Below are 26989 nucleotides of genomic sequence, written 5' to 3' on the forward strand. Positions count from 1 at the left end.
AGGGCTCACAGAACAGATCTCTGTGTCCTTGGAGTCTTGACTCTGTTCTTATTTATTTCAACCAAGCTTTCTGACTTGTACTTCTTATTACTATGTCCCTTGTGCATGTTCCTGAAATCAAAATTCACACTTTCCTAGAATAACTCTACCTCAAAAAATGATTTTATCATTAATCTTCCAACTCTGCACAAGAAGTTGTACCCTTCTCTTGCAAATGATTTGGGCTTACACTGCAACATTTAAAAAATCATTTCCTGATGGCATTACTGGCATTCACTATCTTTTCTCAGGAGTATTAATGCACAACATTTTCCCTCTAATAGAAAACATTTATTGTACAGAGTTTGAGGTATCTTCAGAGCAAAAGAAAATTGGTCTCTGTCCCTAATTTTGCTCAACTCAATTTTCCATAGTAAGCCACAAACAGGATGTGAGCCTCTGGCTGAAAAACAATCTGGAGTTGATGTCTAAAGCGAACAGTCTAAATTAGGGCTATGATTCCCTCTTCTACTCCTAAGGTGCCAGTACTCACCTGAAATAAAATAATATAAAACAACTGCAAGCTATTTTTAACTCAAGTGTGTATGTGTACAAATCTGTAAAATGAGGAAGCAATTTGTTAGAATTTTTCAAAGCTATGATTGTGAGAATTGGATTTTATTTCTGTATTCATAATTAATGACACAGCACATTGACCTGCTATCTGAACTGTGACTTGCTCTCACATTTGTCCTTCCCCCAAGAAAAGTGCCACCACGAATGGGCCATGACCTGAATATCAACATCTCCCTAGGAGTATCCACTCCTTGTCCTTGAAATGCCTTTCAAAGTGTTTCCCTAAAAGGATACCCAATAGGTACCCATGATAGAAGGAAACAGCGTCAATTAAGTCGGTAAAACTCTGAGTACACTAAATTCCTTAACTGACAGGTTTCTCTGACGTGGATAGGCTCATGTGTATCACAAATCCCTCAAAGGAAGAAAGAGCATGAGCCGTCCCCAAAACTCAGAGCACCTGTTCTCATAGTATACCTCGCGGTGTGTGTTCCATTTAACACACTTTGGAGACCAGGGCATTAAAGAATTGCAAATCTATCGTGGACTAGGAGAAGAAAAATGATCAAGATACTATAATAAATCACAAATGACAAGCTGGAAATAGATGAGGTTTTCCAAATTCAGGATCTCATGATTCTGTATATGATGTCTGTGCTGGGCCAGGCCATCATCACCAATAGCTGATAAAACTACTAAGAGAAAAGCTGATGCAAATTTACAATGGGTGGTGGAGCAGAGGACACCTGGATGCATTAACATCACAAACAGAGAAACAGACATCCTGCCCCGAATGATGGGATGCAATGGGAAACATGCAACAACATTCAAGGAGATATTTTTATGTCAAAAAATAAAGCCTGCATTTAATCAAACGCCTATTCCCAACTGTCATTTTACTGGAACTACAAGGGTATAAGAATATATTAAATGACTAGGGAATGCAATCAGCAAAATCCAGACTGTGGGAAGTTTTTCAAGAAAAAACCATGTGAGTCTTTTCAACAAATAAATTGCAAGATTTAAAAAAGAGAAAGGGGCAAGAGAACTTCAGATTTAAAATTCTTAAGAGATGTACCAGCCACATGCAATATATGAAATAACTGGACTCCTAATCTAAACAAAACAAAGGGAAAGGGCATTTATGAAACAATCAGGAAAAGTCAAATCCCTAATGACAGCATCACTTTTAAGTAACAATTGTGAGTACTGCATTAGGTATGATAATGATACTGTGGAGACGTTTTAACAAACAATTTCTTTTAGAGAAAGACACTGAAGTATTTTTTGATAACGTGATAGGCAGTCCTGGATTTGCTTTACGTAACCCAGTGTGAGAGGAGAAAGGGAAAATAAAGCATCCACCCAACATTGGCTGTGGGTTGGTCATAGCTGATGCTGACTGTGGGTAGATGGGACTTGTCAAATAATTCTGCTTTTGTAGAAAATGTTCTTGATAACTTTTGAGTCAACAGCTTTCCATATATTTAGACTATGATATTATAAAGGGTTCTCCGCTCTTCCAACAGCATAGCTTCTACTTATCTAACATAAATGGACACTGCGGCAATGAAGTGGAGGCTTCCAGCAAGTTTATATTGCTTGTAACACCACGGTAAGACAAGTCACCTGTGAGCGCATGCATGGCTTTGTATCTGTTCAGAAAGACACACAAACTGTCCATAAAGGGACAGGTTCGTTTGTACTCATTGCTACCCAGAAAAAAGTGAACCTGATTCAGGTACAATCTTTGCTCTTGCCCCCAAAATCTAATATCTTCAAGGTAAAATATAATTCAGAAAACATGTCATTTTATAACCAGGCTGTATTTGCCTTTAGCAATGAATTAATAAACTATTTTTGGAATTTGAGCCTTTTTGGTTTGAGTTCACTTTAAGTTATATTTAAGAAATAGGAAATAAAGGTAGTACTGCTAGTTCAACAATATCAAAGTAAATGTCAGGTCATAATAATAGATGTATTGTCAAGTGAATAAATTAATTAGTCAATAGGTTCAAAATTTACATGTACTCTTATCAGAGTAATGGGGAATGACCAATTGGGAATTCTTATCATTAGAAAGGACTTTAAAATCTCACTTTATCCAAACCTTGTCTTCTCAGTAGCACAAACAGAAAACATAAGAAAGGTGGAGTCGCAGGACAGGCTTCTTGCACAAAGCCATACCATTTGACCTTGGGTCATCATCATCTTATTTAGAACTTCTGTTTCCTCATCTGTAAACTTAGACAGCTTCAAGGGACAAGGAGGGCGACAATATACAGCAAGACTAGAGAGCGGGTCCATAGTGGAACAGAAGGGGATCCCAAAAGCAAAATTTCTAGAAAAGAAAATAAAGCCAATAGATATACTAGATGCATAGTTAAACTACTGAGAAAGGGACGGCGGCTTTAAAAGGAACTGGTGGAAACAGGAAGAAGGTTTGCCCAGGAAAACTAAGGCAGATGGTGGAGGCTGGAAAGGCCCAGGGAGCACTTCCTGCCTTGCGGTTGACTCTGCTGTGTCTCAGAAGAGCTCAGCCATCCCTTTCCAATCCTAAAGTGCCCCCGCTGTATCGTCAGTGGGATTCCTCAGAAAACTTCTCAAAGTACAAAAGGCAATGAACACATTCAAAAAGAACTTATACAGTTAAGAGTGGACACTTTTGAAATTCCAAAACGACTACACATGAGAAAAAACTTACATGAACTGAGAATTAATTCCCAGAAGAAGAAACCTTAAACAGCTAGTAACTATGAAATTGTACTAGGCATCTAACGGATAATCAGAGAAGAACAGATGGAAAGAATGAGTTAGCATTTCATACCCGTTGTAAGGCGAACATTCAGAATCCTAACACTGCTGATGTCCTGGAGAAAACAGAAGGCTCATCTATCACTGGTCATAGCCACAATGAGTGACAACCTTAGAAAAAAATTGGTCACAGCTGACAAGGCTGAAGAAAGCCTTACCACTTTTTGGTGTCATACTCTAAAGGAACTCTCATTCATGGGTTGAAGGGTATACACTTCGAAAAACAATGTTTACTGGGCATAACTTGCAATGCAAAACTTAGGAAAAATCCTACTTGCTAGTAGGGCAATGAAAACATAAATGTTTGTTTAATGGAATAACATGTAGCAGTTTAAAATTAACAATTTGTGCTATGCATATAAATATGCATGTTGAGTGAAAAAGGAAACATTCAAAAGGACAGTTCATGTGCATATATATATGGTAATTTTATGTGTTAAAAACCAAAAATATGATACACTTGTTACAGATGCATGCATGCACATAGCAGTAGCCTAAAAATGTACTATAGAAGGGACACATACCAAGGAATTTGGTTAACTCTGAATAAAAAAAAAAGGGACAACACAGAGGAACTTTAGCTATATCAATACTACCTTATTTCTCTTTTTTTTTTAAAAAGGCCAGTAGAGCTCTCTAAAGCAAATATGGCAAAATGTTAACACTTGTTACATGTATTCCTGGTGCATTTTTCCATACTCTTCTGAAACCTTGAATTTTTTCATAGATTCACCTTTTATATATTCACCTTTTATAGATTAGCAAATAACTATAATCGCAATGTGTGGTCTTTACTTGGCTCCAGGTAAAAGAAACACAAACTGGAAATATATACACATGGGACAGTTATAAAACAATTGGAAATTTAAACATAATGACTGTATGCTGATATTATGGAATTATTATTTTTTCCTAGGTGTGATAATGGTTTTAAAATAGTATCTTATTTTTTAGAGCTATCTGTGAAATGTTTATGGATGAATAGTGTATATAACTTAGAATTTTCTTCAAAATAATGTATGATGTGTGTGGGAAAGTGGGAAATCTTGATAAAACTTGGTGGACCATAAATTTTTGCAGACAGGTGATAGGTACAGAGTGATTCCTCTACTCCTCTATTAATTTTGTATACATATGAATTGGCCATAATATTTTCAGGTAGATAAGAAGTATATTCATTTTTAAATAATCAAAACAAGCTAAGATATCCAAATGCTGAACTTCTAATTAAGAAGCTAGGACATCTTGTGAAAACAGACGCGAGGCTCAGTGGAATAGAAGAGAGGATATACAAACAAACCTAAGCACATTCAACTATTTGATCTTTCACAAAGGAGTCAAAAACATACAGTGGATGAAAGACAGCCTCTTTAATAATAGGTGCTGGGAAAATTGGACAGAGAAGATCGAATGTAGACCCCTATCTCTCACCAGATACTAAACTAAAATCAAGATGGACCAAAGAACCAAACGCTGAAGTAAAAACAACCTGCTGGAAGATAAAGTAGGTAAAACTCTTGAAGTCATAGGCATAGGCAAGGATTTTCTGAACAGAATCCCACTTTCATAAGAAATAATACCAAGAATCAACAAAAAGGAACATATCAGATTTAAAAACTCCTGCAGAGCAAAAGAAATAACCTGCACCGTAAAAAGACAAACTACAGAATTGAAGAAGAGTTTTTGCTCAGAGGACTAATATCTAGACTATAGAAAGAATTTTTAAAAAGTTAGATCCAGCCAAAATAAAAGACCTAATCAAAAACTGGGCAAGTGAAATGAATAAATACTTCACAGAAGAACTACAAATGGCCAATAAATGCATGAAGAAATGTTCAGCACCACTGGCCATTGAATAAACACAAATTAAAACAACTTTTTACTCCAGAAGGAAAGGCCATCATCAGTGAAACAAATAACAAATGCTGACGAGGTTTCAGGGAGTTGGGGGAAATTGCGGAAGAAACCTTTCTACACTGTTGGTGGAAGTGTAAACTAGCGCAATCACTATGGAAACCAATGTGAAGATTCCTCAAAGACCTAAAACTAGAACTTCCATTCAATCCAGCTATTCTCCTTCTAGGAATCCTCCCAAAAGTGTTTAAAACAACATATTACAGTGACTTATACATACCTACGTTTACAGCAGCACAATTCATAATAGCCAAATCTTGGAAGTGGTCTGTATGTCCATCAACGGGTGAATGGATAAAGACAATGTGGTATCTATGCACAATGGAGTACTACTCTGCATAGAGGAACTTTAGCTATATCAATACTACCTTATTTCTCTTTTTTTAAAAAGGATATATTTGAGTCATGTATACAAAAATAGATGCACTTCAAGATCATAAAGTTAAGTGAAATAAACACCTTTAAATATCACTTTAAATATCACAGGGTTTCTCTTATAGGAGAAACCCAAATTATAAATAAAGAGCAAAATAAAAGATAGATAATAAAAAGTAGGGAGAGAGATCTTTCTTAAGTAGGAAGGAAACCTAGAACTGGAGGGGGATAAGGGAAAGGGGATGAAAAAAAGTTAAAATGTGTTATGTACAGGTGCCAACTTCCTACAGGAAACGTAAACACTATGTCTGCAAATGTGAATTTGCAGGACACAAATTTCAAAAAAAAAGAGTGTGTTGCATTCAGTGACAAGCAACTACAGAACCAGCTAGAACTCTCAGGGCACTGAACTCCTGTGCGGGATCCAAAGTCCACGGTCTCCTACACACCACAGCTGAAGAGCCTTCTTTCTGAAAACTGCGGGCAGCGGGGCCCTATCCATGCTGCAGGAGTTATGTCCCTCATTTTGCTGAAAAACAAGAATCAGATTCATTTCTCTGCCAGCTGAATAAGGTAGGAAATCAACCCAGGAATTTCAATGCTACATTTACTTACTGGTTCAGTGGAGGGGAAAACAGCTGTTGAAATTCTTAAGCATACAAGATGCAGTGTTTTCCCTTAAATCAGAAGAAGGCAAGCAATTAAATCAAACACACCCAAGCTCATTAGTTCTACCTGCTTTTTAATGGTAATTATGTTATTACCAGACTTTTAAAAATTGGCATCCAATTCTTTCTTTTAAAGGTCTACAAATAAGGGTTTTTTTTCCCCTTTTGATCAAGTTGATCAAGTTTCCCTTTTAACATCTCAAAATTGTGAGACGTTAAAGAACTTATAGGCTTATTCTATTTTGAGAGATTGATATCAGGGCAGCATAATTTATTTCTTTTTTTAAAACGAGAAAACATTAATTGTGCAGCTCTCATTTGTTTGAAATAACATTGGCTAGGAAACCAAACCATGAAATATCTTTTCCAAGTATAGCCCTGAGTTTATGTCACTCAAAAATGATTATAGTTTTAAAAATACAGTGTAATATATAGAAAATAGGTCTTGTTCAAGAAAATTTCACAGCCTCAGGTATTCCTTTTAAATGTACAAGTGATTTACAGATCACTATATCACATTTCTGGTATTCAAACATTGGTTAGAATTGTACAATTAGAAAAGTAGACAGTTTACAGGAAAAAGGCAAAATTAGGATTTTAAGTTCCCGAAACAGCAATTAACAGAGAACATATACACCACAGGTAAACCACGCCACTCCCTGGAGGCCTCGTTTCATAAGGAAGTGATTTATGGTGGCCTTGTGAATACCAACGTCATCTGGAGCTTCTCTAGCTGTTTGTGTTTGTGTTTCCTAATGTGAGACCTCTGACCAACACCACAGCCTAAAGAGAGCTGGCTTATTTCCTGTTAATTACCTGACAGGTGATGCAAATTCCTAAGTTTGCACTTAAGACAGACCTCTTTCTTCTATAAACAACTCTGTCCAAGAAAGAACAATAACTTTATCATTCAGTTTGACTTCTCCCTAGTAACAGATGGTGAGCGAGGACATGTAGAGGAGCCTCCACTACTCCCTGAGAGACCAGCAGCCCTAGACCCTACCAGACTGCTGAGGGCCACCAAGCATATGGCCCTGAAGTGGCCTATATTACCAGGTAGAGTAGGAAGGTGTAGGCACAGTTGAGCTCAGTAGGTAAGATAGCCCACCAAGTTGCCAGAGAACCCTGTTTACAGACATGAAGGACATCACAGACCCCTGAGAGGAGCGCAGCTTCCAGATGTGGTGGCCAAGACAGGTTTCAGGGAGGAGAAAACATCTGAAGCAAGCTTGAAAACTCACCAGGATGCTGACAGGAAGAGAAGGCCTGGGATGGGAGTTCTTCCCAGTGGAGAGGGCCACCATTGCAAAGGGTAAAAACTGCTAGAAGGCATCAGGGAAGCAGGGTTGTCAAGTATGACCAAAATATGGGTGTGCACAGGTGAACCAAGAGGGAGGTGGTCTGGAGACAGGTGAGGGAGGATCTTGAACATGGATGTTTGTGAGTCTTAACTTTAGGAGGCTACTGGTGATCAGGACCCTTGCATGGCCCCATATTAACTTTACCCCTGACTTTCCTGTACACACTGCCACCCTGAAACGAGAGGCTGGTCCCCGAGCAGACTGAGAAGGAGCAGTGTTCTCTCTGCTCTTTGCTTATCTAGAATGAACCCATATCTATTTAATAACATTTCTACCATCTTGATAGACACAGGTTTTTTTTGGTTACAGGACATTTCAGAATGAAAACTGGTTTGAGCTTCTTATCCATTCATTCTTCATTTAACACTGAGTGTCTAGTGCATGCTCTGCACTGGGCCAGGAACTAAACAAACCAAGTTGAGCTAGACCTGCTTTCAAGCTTAAGAAACTGACAGCACAGTCACTTTGAAAATCACTCCATGGTTTCTCGAATGTTAAGCAGGTACTGTTATGGTTTAGATCTAAAATGTCCCCCCCAAAGTGTCATGGGTATTAGAAGGTAATTGGATCATGGGGGTGCTGTACTCATCAGTGGATGAGTTCATAGTTGAATGTGCTATTTGGAGGTGAAGCTGGACTGGTGGCATAACCTGGAAGGGTATATTCTTGTCCCTGGCTACTTCCCTACCTCTCTGCTTCCTGACCTCCATGTGGTGAAGCGTTTTCCTCTTCCAGGCCCTTCCACCATGCTGTTTCTGCCTTAGCACCAACCAACCATGGACTGAGCCTGCTGAACCAGTGAGCCACAATAAAAATGTCTTTTAAATTGTAGGTGTTGGGTGTGTTGCCTCAGTGATGGGTAAGCTGATATCCAGGTACCTATCCTTGTAGGAGTTTTACTCCTATTTACCCAAGAGAAATGAAAACATCATGAACAAAATTCTCTGTGTAAGAATGTTCACTGCAGCAGTACTCATAATAGCTGAAACTGAAAAGCAAGTCACTGTCCATCAACAGAAAAGGTGAGTACACTACAGCAAACACCTCAACAGAAAAGTACCCAATAATATAAAGGAATCAGCCATGGATATAGGCAGCAACACAGATGCCTCTCAAAAATAGCATGCTCAATAAACAATAAGCTGGATAAATAAATGGGAATTGATGCCATTTTATTCTGGAATAAAAAGTATTATCCTGAGATGATGGAAAGCACAGCACTGGCTGCTACTGGGGCTGGGGGTTGACTAGAAATGAGTACAAGGGTTTTTCTGGGGTGACAGCAATGCTCTGTGACTTGAGAGTCTATCAAACTGACTGGACAATAGGCTTGAGGCTGAGCATTTCCCTATATGTGACTCATACCTCAATATATAAAATGAACTATATGGAGTATTGCAAAATGTAGAGGAAATCCAAAGGCAAAATGTTGTGGAAGGTGATGAAAATATCTACGGGGTTCATTGGGCCAGCTGAGTGGGTCTGAAGAGATTCTGGGGGGAAAAAAATGACACAAAACTAGCCCTGAAAGAGAAGTAAGAGATGACTGGGAGCGAGAGGGAGGAAAGGATAGAGGACAGGACATTCCTGACAGAAGAGACATATAAATGAGTACGGGGCTGTTGCTGTCTAACAACTGGGAGAATGTCTTATGGACGGACGGCAGGTGAGAAGGGAGGGAGTGTGCAGGAAGAGACTGAGCAACTGGAAGCCACACCTTGCCTCCAGGCCCGGGCATGCATCCTCCTGGGCTTCGTCAGAGGTGGTCGACTTCCAGCACATGGAGAGTTTGAATAAGTCCAGGAAAGCTGACCCAGAAAACCCCTGAGAGGATTGGACACCAACCCTGTCCACAGGCCCCCATGCTGGCCTGTGGGCTAAACAAAGCTGTATCTGAAATTCATTGTGTTGAATTTGGGTTTCAAAACGCAATCCATGTGGTAAATTGTGCTGGGATATGTCACTTTGATTTCAACTGTTCCCAAGGAAGAAAAGCGTATTTGAAGGGTGAGCCACATGCAATGCACTGATTTCAATACCCACTGACATCAATAGTTTCAAAGTGGGTTGCAAAAAATAGTAGTCCTATAAGATGTTAGGCTTGAAGATGCTGCAATTGCCACTTTCAGAGATTTATAGAGTACATCCGCACAAAAAAAGGGTAGAAAAAGCCACACAGTCCCCGAATCAGCATTATCTGCTCATGGGAACTTTTCAAATCATTTAAAACCTAATAGCAGCCAGTCGAATCATGGAACATTGTTTTGAGATGTGACGACTTATACCCAAATGAGGCATAACAAGTCTTTCTGGTCACCACGGCAACCACACTGGAAGCTGCCCAGTGGCTCAAGTGACTGAACGCACTTCCTAATAATTTACTCCTCTCTCACAACAAGGTAAGGTATAACAGTATCAGTGATAACAGGAAGTATGCTTTTAAATGCTAAAAAAATTTAAGAATTGTACATGTATCATTTTATGTAATCTTTATGCTATGCAAAAAGTAGATTTTATAAGAAGTCCAATCTTACAGATTACTGAGATATACCAAGTTGAAACACCTGCTTAAAATTTCACAGATAATAAGTGACAGAGTTGGAATCTGAACCCTGGCATAATTCCCAAGCCTGCTGTCTTAATCACTGATCCAGTCTGTCATCCCCATTGTCCATTATTAATTGAGTGGTTCCTCCATACATTCATCTTTTCATCCATTCCCTTGTTAGTTCACTCAAATCCCTCATGTAAAAGTGAGTGAATGATAAATGCACATGAAATTTACTACACTGGAAAACCATGTTTGGAGTCTATTTTTCCTGACACTTTATTGTAGTGGTTGGTGGGAAATTCTTTATTTTCTCATCTTTGAATGGCAGGGAAAATCACATCACCTGTTTTCTTCACAAGAACACATCTGGTCTGATTTGGTTCTTGGTCATTCCACACAAAAATAAGCAGAAACCTAAGCAAGTCTCAAACCTAGTGTTTTTCCTAGGTCAGTGCTGACTCGGTCATGTAATCAAGTGCTTTGTGAAACACATTTTCTGGAATTTTCCTGAACTATATACCCTCAAAGTTAGTCAATGGTCCCTCTAAAAAATCTAAAAATAATAATCACCACAAGTGATATTATAAGCTTGTTTGATAAAGTAAGTCTTGTAAGCCCACTTTGATTCATAAAAAGAAAAATTCTATTGTGTCCCTCTCCTAACCCTTTAGGCATGGGGGAGGGCAGGTACCGGATATGCTAGGTAGTAGACACAAAACTGAATCTGACAAGTATATCTGCCATATCTACAAACTGATATGTCTACATCTGTTATCTGAAAAAACATAAACAGAAAATATTTTTAATTTGCTGGCAGCAGCATATAAGAAAAAAATACTTGTATTTTTTTACCAGGACCAATGATCACTTTTACCAGTAGGAAACTTTGAAGCTATTTTTTCCCAGCATTTTGTTTGTTCCCAGGCAACACAGTTGAGATTTCAGCTTTTCTCCCCCTATGTTCACTAAGATAAACAGCTCATAGCCTGTCCAGAGCAGAGGGAGCCCAAGAAGACAAATTTAGCATCTGACATTTCAGAATGCTTTACCTTGGACTTCTGGTTTATCACAAAATAGCTTAAAAACATTTTAAGCCCAACCAGGTAAGCAGCTGAGTACCTTAGCAGGAAGCTAAACAGCGCTTTGCAGTAGGGTCCCACCCTTCTTTCAAGGTGGGTTTGGTTCCAGACCACAGTCCCAAGAGAGACATTAATATGCAACTGTACTTTCTCATATTGGAGCCCAAATGCAAAATATGGCCTCGTTACTACATGCTGACTAACAGACCATCACATTTTGGCCAAAATGTTCATTATACTTTTTTTCCCCTCTTCCTTCCAATCTACAAGCTGATGAAGTAGTTTGCATATGCAAAACTTTGTGAGTGTATTTTAGGGCTCAGCCGAACAGAAGCATCAGTATCTAAAAATATAAGATGAGCTCCACTTGTGTCTATCATGCCAATCTGGACAAATTAACAAGAAATCAAAAATAGCACACCTTGCTGGGAGGGATGAGTTCAAGAGCCAGAAGTTTAACCTACTCCTTGGAAGTAAAACAGCTTTGAAAACCTTTAGCTATTTTTTTAAAGAGGGCTCAATTTTAATCAGACAGAATATATATTGAGCTTCTATATTCTTGTTTTAAGAACATTCCAAAAACAACCGTAAGAAAATGAATAAAGATAACACCCAAATATACATATATCCAAGATTTAGCTTTTTTAATTTTAAGAATATCAAACAGCTCCATATTCACTATGCTCAAATTATAAAAAAAGAAAAAAAATCTATCTTAGCTAAACAGTGAGCTTCAATTCTGAAATGACAAGAATACAAGCTTGAGACCCTGAACACACAGATTCCAGAAGCTTTAGGCAAAGCCAAGTATGCAAAGTCTCCCTGACTCCTAATATCACACCATCCCATCTTGCGCCATCTGCCGCTAACAAATGTCAGTGTATTCCCAGGATGGAAATATGCCTCATTTCTGAATCATTTCTGCAAAGACTCCCCAAGATATGGACTCTGGAGCATGATTGCCCTGAAATCAGAGGAAAACACAATCTATAGCCTTCTTTCAGTAATCCGGAAGAATCAAAAATTCCATTCTAAATGATCATAGTCTAGAATGGATACAGCTAAGACTTATAGATTCCTATCCTGACAGCCCCATGAAGGGTTAAAAAGGAACTTCAAAACTCATAATCCACAAGAAGGTACTGAGGTTTCTGAGGTCACATTAGAAAACAACATAAAACCACCTCTTCGTTTGGGGCTTCACATGACGATGTCTTCAAGCACACAATTTCTGTCCTTGGTTTCTGGTAGATTTATGAAACTCCGAGTGCAAGGTCCTTACTGCCATGTTACAACATCCTGTGTGATTAATTGATTGCAAATCACCACACAGGGTGCCAAGATCACTGGTAGAAAGCAGATCATTAAATAAAATTAAAACTCTGCCAACGCTTGGCTTGTAATGCTTCTTGTTTCTTCCAAGGCTTTATAGCTCCATTGCTTAAAAAAAAAAAAGGACCTCAAACTCACCAGAGAAGCAGAATCTCTTACCTTCTACTGGATGCCATACAGTCTATTTTCAATACAAACATCCAGCTTGTTATGTTTTAGGATGAAAAAGCTGTAGTGTAATAAAATTTGCACAGAGAGAATCAGGAAGAAAGAGCATGAAAAAAATTAGATTTCAACAGCTTTTCTGTGAAATTACTCCACAAAAGGCTCAGAGTCCTATGCAACGTAATACAAACCTTTGAAAGTCTACTTTTTGCTTTGGTAACTCTTAAAATCAAGCATTAACATTTCAAGTTAAATTGAATTAACATCTTACCCTCAAAGAGAACGGACACCCTGGCTCTTTATCCACGTAAACTCTGTGTTGATTTGTCATTGCAAATTAACATCTCCACAGATCAAAACTAAGGCCCAGGCTTATTTACTGTCTGGACCAAGGTCTGATCAGAACAATTCTACCTACTTAGTCAACTTTGTCTGAGAAGTGATGGACCAGGAATGTAAGTGTGTTTCAGTCCATTAGTCTAGGGTAAAGTAAAGAATGTTATTTCTGAAGATATCACCATACTTAATTTTTTAAATTGCTCTAATAAATACGTAATATTTCAGGCAATATTTTATGGCTGGCAAGTAGGTCATGCCAAGGAAATTGGTTTACACTGTAGGACTATTTAACTAAACAAGTACTAATTGTTCTGCCTGGGGAGATACAGTGGACTGTAAAATAGGATTTAGCAGAAGAAAAAGGGTTTAAGAACATGTTTCATTGATGTCAAGCTAGCCACCCATGCTTAATTTACTGGTGTTCAAGATAGTTTATGTTTAAAAAAAATACCCCAGTGAACAGATAAGCTGACTAATTGTTATTGATATAACAATTACATGGTAAATCATGTATGTGTCTTCTCCCTAAAATGACAGTAATAGATTCATTTCTACAAGTTTAGGCTAACATAAAGCATTTTATGGAAAACACATTTGAACTTGTTTTCATTTGCTACACATGGCCATATGGCAGCTATGTGTTCAGTGTTCTAAATGGAAAAATAGATGCTCTCTAGAGTTGGACAAAGAATTTTTATACTAAACTGCTACATGGTCCTATATAAACAGATTTATTTCAACATCAGCTAGAAATATTCTATAATTTTAAAAAGAATAGAGTAAGATATCAAAGGGAAGTAATCTTACAGTTACTTACACATTTGAAGAATGCCCTGGAGTGATGTAAATTTATCATACAGAAAGTTCTGAAGCTCTAGGTCCAGTTAGCCCAAGACATCCATCGTTCCTGCCTGTATTAATCACGATCCCTACCCCTCAGTCCTGATATCCTTTCTCAACCTCTTTCAATGTGTGGCTCAAGCTCATGGTTGCTTTCATTTCTGCCAAAGAGTCTGGACCTTGATTCTTTCATTCATTTCATAAATACTTATCAGATGTGTGCTATACGCCAGACATTGTACTTGGCGCATGAGACAGAGGAATTAACAAAAAAGACACATGTAATACTCCACTCCGACCCCTGCCTCACTAGAGGCAGACAGACATTACATAAATTACTGTACATGTTGTTAATTCAAATTAAAAGAGCTAATAAGAGTTGCTTCCTGGTGATTCTGAAGCTTATTTTTATCAGTTTATCCAGGACTAACAATAACAAATTATTACAATCAAACTTAAGGATATTAAGACATAAACCAGAACGGAATTTTTAATTTAAAGGGAGAAATGGTTTACACCAGAATACTTCTCTTAGTTGTTCCTGATGTTTTCTCTCTATTGGAGAGTCCACTCAGGGAACCAAGCATGATGAGTTTCTCTCAGGGCATGTTCCTATCATGCAGCCAGGAAGGTTGGGTGGGCCATAGATACAGAAGCCCTTCCTCACTTCATAGCCTTTTTGGCTAAGATCAAGTGCATGGGTGTGGCAGCCCTCTGTCCCAAGTTAGACCTGTAGTTCTGTCAGGATAACTCACATTTCGGTATTTGTGTTTGATTCTAAAAATGGGGTTGACTTATTCCACCACAGGGGGAACAAAGGGAAGCAAAATGCCCTGCTTTGAGGGTTTCTTCCCAGGCAGAATCTGGTGGAATGACAACTGCTTCCTCTGAGACCAGTACTGGAAGATAGCTACCCCTTGTGCAGTACACTAATGTATTTTCATGCTGAAGTAAAGTTTCACCAATTTATAGCTTGGGTTTTTAAAAACCACGTTTTAAGCTATCGGCTTTCTAATGACTTTTAGAGGACAATTTCAGGATGAAGTATTTCCAGAATGTAGAAAGGAAGCTGATGTTCACGGGATCCCCAGGCATTGTTCTTACTACCATTCAACCCTTCCGTTCTGTACAGATGGGGAAACTAAGACTTAGGGAGCCCACAGCACCGAGGACTGAGGTCCTTAAACTCAACCCAGTACTCCAAGGCCGCAGCACAGGGGCTTGTGTCAGCCTCGCTGCTTCAGAATCACCCAAGGAGAACGTGAGGGGCACAGACAGACAGGCTCTGGCCTACTCTGATTTGGAGCAAATCTCTGAACAGAGGAATCTGGCCTTTTGTTTCATGACGTGTAATATCCTGCAACATAGCCAGCTATAGTAACCACGATTCTGGCAAAACAAATCCCATCTATGCATGTTACTTCCATTAGCTTCCTGGCTGGAGGTGGCCCCCTCAACACCACCGCCACAGGATTTGGGGAGCGGAATTTGGGAGAAAGATCCCTCTAAGTGTCAAATCACTGGCCTTAAACTCCATCTGATACATCTAACTATATCTTTCTGAAATCATGTTTTCCCTGAATGAAAAGTGAAAGAGAGGAAGTTGCCTTATGTGAAAAAGACAGTAAAGAACAAATGAATCACAAATTCAAATGTGCTTTTGAATAGCATTAAATGCCCTATAACATTTAATTACTAGTTCACCACAAGGTGAACTAATTTGGGTAAACTTTCCAAACCAGGAGGCATGTAACCTTCATCATCCTTCAAAGTAAGAAAGAAAAAAGAAAAGCATGGAAACTAATATCTAGGGTAGGCAAACTCATCACCTGTTTTTATAAAAAAAAAGTTTTATTGAAACATAGCTGAGCACATTCTTTATGCATTGTCAATAGCTGCGTTTAAGATATAATAGCAGATTGGCAATGTTGACCAGCTGCAACAAAGATCTGATTGTTCACAAAAACTAAAATATTTCCTGAATAACCCTGTAAGAAAAAATTTACCAACTTCTGAACTAGAGGGGCATAGCCTTGGGCAATATAAAACAACCATCATCAAGCTGAATACTCCATGTTTTAAGAAAGTTCTAAAAATAGAATTTTCATGGTAGGATGGGGATAGAAGAGAGAGAAGACAGTTCCCAGATCCTGACACATGGGGGATGTGGTGCTTCCTGTGCTGGTATGGGACCATCGCCCTGCAAGTCACTGTGACTGCTGGGAGCATGTTTTATCTTTCAGGTATGTTACATAATGGTGATAAACAGCTTCGCTTCCAAGCCCAATCCTTAGTCACACTGAGAATAAAGCCATATCTCTGTAGAGATCAAATGTACCCTAGACTCTGTGTGTGTGTGTGTGTGTGTGTGTGTGTGTGTGTGTGTGTAGTTTTTAAGCTAAGGATGACCAAAGTTCAGGCCTGGCCTCTGGAACTATTCATACTAAGTGGATCCCTACTTCACCAGCTTGTCCAAAGCAAATTGGAACCCAGGGCAGGATGAACAGGCAGCCACATGGCTGGCTCATTGCCTCTGAATCCTCCCACCTGCCAGGCTTGCTCTCCTGCTGTGGACCGGGTTCCATGTGCTAAGGTGGATGGCTCTGGCCCAGTTGGCTCACACAGCCATCCTGCCCCCGGAGAATATGCAATCAGGAAGTTGGCAGCAAGCACGCGTGGCTCACCAAGCTCTATGAGCAAATGTCATGTTTCCTTTTCCTGGTACAAATTCTCCAAAAGGCTAAAGTCAAACAGCTACATTTGTCAATGAGGAAGATTAAAAGGAAGGCTTTGAACCTAATTCTTTATACTTTTGTCATGATGTAGATTTTCCAGAGAAAGCAATATTAGATTTCCTTTAAAATGTCTAAAGTGATAGGATGCTTAAAGAATGAAACAGAACTGCCCAGTGGTTTTTCAATTCTAACTTCTTCAAACTCCTTCAGATATAACTGGATAATAATTTAATGTCCTGATGAATATCCTCAACCCTTCAGTTTGTGTTTCATCTTACCAGTCTAAAACAGAGGTATCTAATATTCCTCATATTCATAGAGCTCACAATTTCCAAGGCCTATGGCAGGTTTAAGTCTCCTATTTAGGGCATGTAAGTTGAAAATGAGCCTACAAAGATTTTCTGTCCTAACTTCTCTGTGTTGATATAGGCCTAATACCACAGATAACTGTAGCTGTAACCCTGAAGATATACATGTCGCAATTTTAGTTATTCAACTTTTTTAAAACAATGTTCAATAACTGCCCTAACCAAAGCAAAAAACAAACAATATACATAAATTATAGTCCAACTTTTGCACTTTAAAAAATATTAAGGCTTTCATGACACCTAAAGCTATCACAGGGAGCAAAATAATCATTTTATTCCTTGTTAAGGGCAGGATCCTGCGCCCTGAAAGCTCACATGTTGAAGTCCTAACCCCAATACCTCCGAATGCATTTGGTACTGGACCTTTAAAAGAGGGAGGTTAAATGAGGTCATCAGCATAGGCCCTGATGCGCTATGACTGGTTTCCTCACAAGAAGAATTGCTTAGGACACAGAGGTAAAACCGTGACGACACAAAGAGAAGATATTCTCTACAAGTCAAGGGGCAAGGTGCTCCAAAGAAACTAACCATCCCAACACCATCTCAGACTTCCAGCCTCAGGAACCACCAGGCAGCACATTTCTGCTGTGTAAAACACCGGCCTGAGGCACTCTGTCACGGAGCCCCAGGAGGCTTCTGAAACCCCCTCTTCAGATACACCTTCATGCTGAAGTTTATGGAATCTAATGCTAATTTCATTTTATGGGAAATTGCCTAAAAGACTTTGGCAAACCTTCTTTTCCCACACAAATAAGTTGCCAATTTCTGAATCATGTAATATTTTTTAAAAACAGCAGAATTTACCATATTTTTGCTTCTTACAGACTGTTATGTAAATACTAACTATAGCATAGCTTTTAATTTGGAAATGTTCTATGTAAAAGGAAGGAAGGGAGGAAGGAAGGAAGGAAGGAAAGGAGAGAAGGAAGGGGAAGGGAAAGGAAAGAAAGAAAGAAAGAAAGAAAGAAAGAAAGAAAGAAAGAAAGAAAGAAAGAAAGAAAGAAAGAAAAAGAAAGAGAGAGAGAGAGAGAGAGAAATCTTGTCATTGAAAGTTTAACACAGCTTTTGGTATTTGTTAAAAAAAATACCAAGATGACACATGCTGAGTACAATGGTTTGAACCATGAAAATATTTTGCCAGGCACCAAATTCTAATATGTAGTAAAAGAAAACACTCTTTTGGAACCTAAAGTTAATAAAGTTACTTTCTTTCCTTCAATATCTGCATGATTAGCTTACAAGATGTAGCTTAATTTAAATTTTATCCTATGCATCACAAAATCATAATTCTTTAACTGCACTGAAGAAAACATTTTAGGTAATCTGCAAATATAGTACTGAAATAAACATAGAAATATGACAGAGAAGACTAAAATGACTTCAGATTTTCACAGCATAAAAATGCAGTCATCACCAATGAAAAAGGAAAATAATGAATGGATGCATTCAATGTATAGTTCTAGAATTTGAAAGCTGAGGAAAAAGTCACAGGGATGAAATGATTTTACCTTTTTTGCCTTTAAGAGTAATTCAGTTGAGCATGTCATTGGGCCAATTACTCAGCAATTGTCCCACAGAGATTTTATTATTTAAAGAAATTCAAATACTTTGTAGATTTGGCTGGTGTCCCTCATAAAAGAGCAGAACAAGTCCTTAAACCAACTATCTCTTCCACTATAAATAAAATCAAATTCCAAACATAATACACCATATCAATAGAGCCAAAGACAAAAATCACATGATCATCTCAATAGATACAAAAAAGGCTTTTGATAAAATCCAACATTCATTCCTGATAAAAACCCTACAGGAAATCAGAATAGATGGTCTTTACCTCAATCTGATCAAAGCCATCTATGACAAACCAACAGCCAACATCATACTAAATGAACAACAATGGAAAGCTTTCATGCTAAAATCAAGAACAAGACAAGGATGTCCGTTGTCACCACTCCTATTCAATATAGTTCTGGAAACATTAGCCAGAACAGTTAGATAAGAGAGAGAAATAAAAGGAAATAAGGATAGGAAAGGAAGTAGTTAAATTATCATTATTCACAGATGACATGATACTCTACATAGAAGACCCCAAAAACTCCACCAAAAGACTTGTAGATTTAATAACCAAATTCAGTAGCATAGCTTGATACTAAGTCAACACTCAAAAATCAATAGCATTCCTGTACACAAACAACAAACTCACTGAGAGAGAAATGAGAGTAACAGCACCCTTCAAAATAGCATCCAAAAAAAAAAATGAAATAGGAAAATGGGATCAAAGAAGATGTTAGACAATGGAAAGATAAACCCTGCTCATGGAGAGGCAGAGCCAACATTATGAAAATGGCCATATTCCTAAAACTGTTATACAGATTTAATGCAATCTCAATCAAAATACCATTAGCATACCTCGCAGATCTAGAGAAAACATTCCTAAAATTCATTTGGAAAAGAAGGGACCTAGAATAGCAAAGGTAAACCTAGGCAACAAAGCAGGAGGCATCAAAATCCTTGACTTGAAATTACATTGCAGAGCTACTGTGATAAAATCAGCATGAGGATCAGTGGAACAGATTGGAAGATGCAGACACAACTACAAACACACTCAGCCATCTTATCTTGGACAAAGGGGCCAAACATCTTCACTGAAAGAAAGATAGCCTCTTTAATAAATAGTGCTGGAAAAACTGGCTTTCCACATGCCAAAGACTAAAACTAGACCCAAGCTATCACCATGCACCAAAATAAAGTCAAAATGGCTTAAAGATCTAAACATTAAAACCAAAACACTAGATCTAATGGAAGAGTAAGTAGGTGGAAGTCTTAAAGACATAGGGATAGGTACAGAGTTCATGAACAAAAACCAAACTGCATGGGATGTACTTCAAAGAATCAATAACTGGGATCTCATCTTATTAAAATGTTTTTGCACATCAAAAGAAATCACTAAGTGAGTGAAAAGACAGCCCACAGAGTGGGAAGAAATGTTAGCCAACTGTCCATCTGACAAAGGGCTTCTATCTAGAACACATAAAGAACTGAAAAAAATCAGGTCCCCCAATTCAAAGACCCAATCCAAAAATGGGCATCTGGGATGAATACACACTTCTCAGATGAAGAAATACAAATGGCCAATAAATATATGAAAAAATGTTCAACATCATTAGTCATCTGAGAGATGCAAATTAAAACAACAGAGATTCCACCTCACCCTGGAAAGAACGGCTGTCACCAAGAAATCAACCAAAAACAAACGCTGGCCAGTCTATGTGGGAAAAGGAACCCTTCTCCATTGTTGGTGGGAGTGTAGACTGGTGCAACCACTGTAGAAATCAGTGTGGAGATTCCTCAAAAAACTAGGATTAGAGGTCCCATTTGACCCAGCTATTTCCTTACGGGGTATTTTCCCAGAAGAATTAAAAACATCACATCACAGGAATATATGTGCACCCATGTTTATAGCAGCACAATTTATAATAGCTAAATCTTGGAAACAATCCAAATGCCCATTAACTGAAGAATAGATCAAAAACATGGTATTTTTATACAATGGAGTATTACTCAGCTATAAAGAAAGACAAACTCAAGGCTTTTATAGGTAAATGGATGCAACTAGAGACCATACTCATAAGTGAAATAAATCAGACTCACATGTGTAAACATTATTTTATGTCCCTAGTGTAAGAAGCTGAAAGAGTAAATAAGATCCAAAATGTACAATAGATATTGTGAAATGGGAAAAAACTGTTCAAAAGGAAACAACTGGGATGGGGGAAAAGAGAAAAGAAGGAATACACACACACACACACACACACAAAAAAGCTAAGATAATTATATTACTAATTTCTATTAGTCCATTGAAAAGAAATGTTTGTGCTTATATTGTCTGATCATTTTTCACACCTATATCTTATAATCTGAGCAACTAATTTGAAGATAACAATACATAATTAACCATTGCATATAAAATATGTATTAACCATTGTTAACCTCCTATAATCGTTTTGAAATTTTGTATCATTGTTTTTATTGTTTTTTCTCTTTAAAATAAAATATCAAATTCCAATTTGCATTTAATATTCAAATATCCAAGAATTTTGGAAATAATTTCTAAAACTAGAGAGTAAACTTCTTTAAAGTGCCAGTTTAAAATATTTACAAGTAACATGGGGTTATTACTCAATGTTAGAGAAACAAAATATCCTTAGGAAAATGAGCCTTGTGGGGAATGTGCAGCCACGGGGCATTTAGGATATCTGAAGAGGCTCAGCCCCATGCAGGAGTTGGCTACAGCTATCCAAAACATTCAGAAATAGTTTCCAAATGGTAATATTAAAAGAAAGGCAGGGGTGGACCAAAACAAAAGCCTGGCCCTTAATTATGAGCATACTGCCAGACATTAAAAAAGGATTTATTCTGTATCTCCTCCAATTTACTTAAAAGTATAAATCAACCCAGCTCTCTAGAAATTAATAACTTATAAAGCAAAGATTGAGATCATGAGCTCCAGAGCCAGTCTTGAGTTCAATTCCTGGCTCTTCCATTTGCTAGCTGTGTGACTCGGACAAGTTGCTTAATTTTTCTGCATCCCAATTTCCCTTCTCAAATGGAGATGACAGAAGCAGGACAGTGAGCTGTTGTATTATGTCAGTTTCTCCATGTAAAACCTTTGCTCGGTGACTGAAATCTGACGTCATGTAATTGTTGGTGCTAGTGGTAGAGCAATTTAAAAACTAATAAAAATTAGAACACAAAGAGTACACACAATGTCTGGTGAGGTTAGAGTGAAAAATACCAATAAAAATTCTAAACTAGGTGACTTCTAAACACACTCATGAATTTTGATTATATACAACCCCCACCCATGAATCAGCTTTACTATCCCAGAAATTCACATCTCCACTAGTCTGAGCTGGGATCATCTACATGGGAACAAACCAGGCAAGAGTGCAAACCGTTCTAAAAACAGTTGACCTTAGGGCCTAAAAATGAAATAGTCAGCACAGCTTTAATCAAGCCATGATTAACTGCATTAACCGAATCCTAGCCCAGAACATTATAGGTAAATGTTTTGGGCCAGAATACTGTGGCCCACACAAGTCCACAGTAGTGGTCACTGATGACCACTGACTCCAAGTCTTAGGAGCAGCATGAAAGGAGAGGACCACCCTGCCTGGACTCCCACATCCTGCCTGCCTCCTCACCACACAGCACACCTGGAGCTGCTTTTGCCAGCTGGGCTGGCTCCCTGTCCGCCCCCACAGGAGCGGTGTGGCACGCACTCGTGGAACCCAGCTCCCCAACGCCTCCAGAGGCTGCAAATGTGCTGCTTCTCCCTATAAAAGCTTGCAAAGCTCTGGGATGGGCTGAACAATTTTATCTGGGCCCAACCACACTCCTAAGAAATATATCCCATTTTGATCCACTTCCCTAGTAGCCCTTCCTAGCCTCTGACTCTTTTCTCTCCTCCAGAAATTGCTTACCATGCTTATGCAAACAAACACAAATAGGGTTTCTGACTAGTTGCAAAATTCCAGTGGTTAACGGTGCGCCAAGCATTTCTGATCTAATCCCTACTTAGAAACACCAAGGCGCTCCTGAGACGCGTAGGCCAAAGTTGACTTCCTCCCTCCCATCCCTGTCCCGGGTGCCCTTGGCCTGCACTGGATACACAATTTTTTAAGCGTAAGTCCACTTCTCAGCATTTCTCTTGGCTCTAACTCTTTACATGGGATAGAATGGTTCTACATATAGTCACTGTTTATTTCCTTAGTACTTTTTTTATCTACAGAAAATGTGCTGCCAAGTCTTTAAAAGCTTTCTACTCTGCAGCACAAGGCAGTGAGCAAGATGGCAGATACACAAAAAGAAAAAGAGAAATGCTTCTCTTAAACAAAAGTTGAGTGTGGTTTAACTCAAGCTGAGTTTCTGAATTATACTGGAGCCAGGATGCAAAACCACACTCACAAAAACACACAAAGCCCTGTAAATAGCAAAATAATGAATCGACACAGCAAAGCTACATGGGCCTAGGAAAGTATTCTGTAACATGGTCTCCATTGTACTAAATTGTAAGATAATATATTGTAGGGGTTACTTTTTCTAAATTTTTGCTTGAGCCTTTTTTAACCCAAATTATTTCATTATATATTTCACTTAAAGAACATTTAAAGTGACACTTTAAAGAACTATTTCATTCTCTACTATATGCTGATAAGAATTAAGAACGTTACAGCAGTCACTAAGGGGTGACTTAGTACGCATGACCCACTACTAAAACCAATCTCTTGGGGATCAGTAATAAATCAAGTCACAGGCAGTGTCAGAATTATTACTCCCTAATTGGAAGAAGCTGGAGACCTTCAAAACTTTTTGTTGCTGAAAAATTATCCCCCCAGCTGACAAACTAAGAATATATATTAGGCATGGAAACAAATCTGTGTCCAGCTCTGAAGATCTCTATTCTGCTGCTTGTTTTATGTTTCTGAAAATTGTGATGTTGGTGATTTATGTCACTTCCATGTGGCTGGCCATTTGTTTATTCTATTGCGTACCATCTGTTTTTCAGTAGAGAGGTTTCAAGTTTTTCTCATTCCCTACCTCATATCCCACAGAAAACAATTTATAACAGACAGATTTAAATCGCTTGGATTCACGTGGAGCTGGAAACCTGAGCTTCCCTTCCTTTATATTTGGCAAATTCTTTAATGGGATTAGCAAGTTGTGTTATTACGAAGTACGTATGGAGAGATAACACCTTTTTTTACAATGGCAAATGATGTTAACAGTTTCATTTGGGGTGTTTAATAGTGCTACAGAAGATTTCACTAACATGACAGGAAACTGATGTGATAGACAATAAAATCCTACCACAAACCCTGTTCATAGCTTTTATTTCTGAGAATCATTGGATATGCATTGTAAAGCCTACAGTGGGGAATAAATATCAAGTTGCTTTGCTTGTAAGGGGACATTATCACATTGGTCGTATTCTCTGAGCTCATGATGAAGAACCTTTTCAAGCTTTCCATGATAACAAACAGCTAGCTGTGGCACACGTGCCAGAAGTTTGCCATCACGGCTCTGAGCCCTACAAACACGGTTCCCCTGGCCTAGATCCTGTCCAATGAAGGAAATCCTCAGACTTCACAAAATAGGTTTATGCCACAAAGTCTAGTGCATGACACCAATTTACTCCCACACTAGGGCCAACTTTGATTTGTTCTTCAGAGGAGCCAGAGAAACAACTTCCTGTTGGAACCCTACAGGTGATATGTAAAGTGTTAATTACCATTTTGACAAGAATCCTTGTTGCTGTCCTGGAGAGGAGGTATCTGATGGCAAGGCCCGGCGGCTGTCCACAGTTCATGGTTGACATCTGAAGGCTGACAACTGTCTGTCTTGAAGTCTATTTGATTTTCACTAGTCCTTACCAAATCAGAGCTGGGAATGTGTGTAAAGCAGGTGACATCTTGGTAGGTACCTGATGGATTCGGCTTACTGAAAGTATTAAGTGACATTTGTACTAAAGCTTCATTGACGAAGAATGAATTTTCATGACACAAACTCTCAGATCGATTAAGTTCCATTACCTGTATAAAGAAATACAGAAAGAGTACAATAATTTCTCCAGCAGTGCACACAAGTTCTGTATTTATTTCTAATAGAATCTAGCAATTCAGATTTCAGTAAGAGTGAGGTCAGGAAGAATATTACTATTTACTCTCCCTTCTCACCTCCTTTAAATGAACTGGAACCAAACACTTCAAGTCACTACGCACTATACCTTTCTTAAAAGGCATAGTATGCTTACCATTAAAGACGTCCTCTTTAAATCAGAGAAAGTATCAAGTCTGATTTTGCTAAATTAAAAAAGTTGCAAATATATCTATATAAAAATGAGGAATCTGTGCCAAGTGTATTTAATGAATTTAAAAAGAAACAGTACAGCACAGTTCTTAATTAATAAACCTATTAATTCTCATAACTTTATACACTACCAGTAAGAAGCACACGTGCAATGCACATAGTGCAAGAAAATAAACACTTAATGCGTAGCATGGTTGGAGAAGACGCAAAGGATCACAGAATTCTCCGGAAGGTTTTATCCTATTTGGCCAGTAATCAGCACACCTCATAACTAGTACTAGCAAGTGGATTTTGAATTTCTATGTCCAGTTCACAAAGAGAGACCGACCCTGTTGTAACAGAGCAGTGTTATGCCTGCTCTGTTCAGCACTTACAATATACATTAACAACTGATTCACCTACTAAAAGGCCCATGTACCACAGAATATGGGAGAATGTTCTCCATCCATAAGAGCAGATCCTACATACAAGGTCCTTAAAATAATGGAGACATGCCAGCTCACAATTCCTGTGGCTCCAGAACCAGCCCCCCAATCTTTCAGGGACAGCTCAGTCCTGCGATCCTCCTTAGGTTAGGGTGTCTCAGAGTACAGCGGCCCATTAAGACCCAGGCTTTTCCATTTTCCGTATTTCAGCTTAAGACGTTCCAGCATCATTTCTAAAAGCTCCCGGCTCTATCTACAGATTGAGAGAGGCTTGGGCGCCCCTGCTGAGAACCGGCACCAAGGCCTCAGGCAGGGCCCAGCCTCGCAGGACGCAGGGGCAGGGCCTACCTCCTCGCTCCCAGATGGGCAGGAAGGGAAGGCTGCAGGGAGGCTCCGCTGCCGACTGTGCCTCCAGGGGCCCAGCAGGCCCTGCTGCGCTCTCACCCTCTCCTTCTCCTGCTCCACCAGGCGCTGGCCCTCTCTCAGCCGCTCCAGGTTCTGCCGGTACTCCTGCAGCTGGTGCTCCAGCTCGCCGCGGTTCCGCAGCAGCAGCTCCTCCTGCGACTGGCACTCCCGCTCCCGCGCCTGCAGCCAGCTCTCCTTGGCCTCCTGCTCCCGCTGCTGCTGCGCGCAGGTGCGCAGCCAGCGCCTCTGTTCCTGCTGCAGCTGGTGCTGGAGCTTGTGGACGTCGGCCAGCTCTTCACGCTGCTTCTCCAGGCTGTGCGACTTCTCCTGGTCCTGGAAGGGGCCGCCCAGGAAAGAGTGGCCAGGGGCCAGGCTCTCCTGCTGCTGGAGGACCAGTTTGTGGATCTCGATGTGGCTGTCCTGGATGGTCAAGGCAGCCTGCAGGGCAGAGGAGGGCAAATGAATGAAGTCAGGGGTCCTACCCTGTGCCCCTTGGGCTGAAGTGCTTCTGAGCTCAAAAAGTACAATACAACGATTTCCTCTTAACACTCTGCCCTTTTCCCAGGACACATCCAAAGACAGACTTCAGCATTTTACATAGACTTGTCTGTATTTCCTAGTGGAAGGACCTAGGAATTTATATAGAGAAGAAATAAAGCACAATATCAATCCTGTTATTCTTGCTCTCTGAAAGGGAGTGCTTCCAGCTTCTCATGGATACAAAAATCCAAGGATGCTAAACTCTTTATGTAAGATGGCTGAGTATTTTCAGTATAACCCAGGCACATTCTCTCACATACTTTGAAGCACCTCTAGATTACTAGTGCTACCCAAGACGGTTGCCTACACATCACTTCATTCACAAAGATTCAGTGTAGCCTTCTAAAAAAAAGAAAGTCAAGTTCTGGGTTTTGGAGCTTTTGTGGACTTTTTTTCCTAACCAGGTTTGGCTGAATCAAAGGATACAGTATAGGTATCTACAGAAGGTAGATTATACTCATTTCCTTTGGAAATGAGTCTATTGGTTGCTGGTTATTGATTAATATTTAGGTAAGTTCTGAGTAAGCACTCAGAACGCAGAATTACAAGACTCTACATTCTTGTTCCACACCTCAATCTCTTCCTGAAGTCTGCCCAGTCAATAATTCATAGGAATTTAAGAATCTGTACAAACCTAAGAACAGCCTTTATTTG

The 26989-nt window shown here is 39.1% G+C and overlaps 1 protein-coding gene across 1 annotated transcript in view; it reads right to left on the reverse strand.

Annotated features, from left to right (window-relative positions):
• Positions 1-26989, reverse strand: part of Arhgef28 (Rho guanine nucleotide exchange factor (GEF) 28) — a gene marked incomplete at its 5' end in the record, with an annotated part of 297038 nt that overhangs the window by 5858 nt on the left and 264191 nt on the right. The window contains 2 exon segments of the mRNA XM_005386067.2: positions 24388-24688; positions 25739-26233. Of these exon segments, the coding sequence (XP_005386124.1) occupies positions 24388-24688; positions 25739-26233 (796 nt within the window).

This window comes from Chinchilla lanigera, unplaced genomic scaffold (assembly GCF_000276665.1).
Source record: "Chinchilla lanigera isolate Chin_1 unplaced genomic scaffold, ChiLan1.0 scaffold00024, whole genome shotgun sequence".
Classification (NCBI taxonomy): domain Eukaryota; kingdom Metazoa; phylum Chordata; class Mammalia; order Rodentia; family Chinchillidae; genus Chinchilla; species Chinchilla lanigera.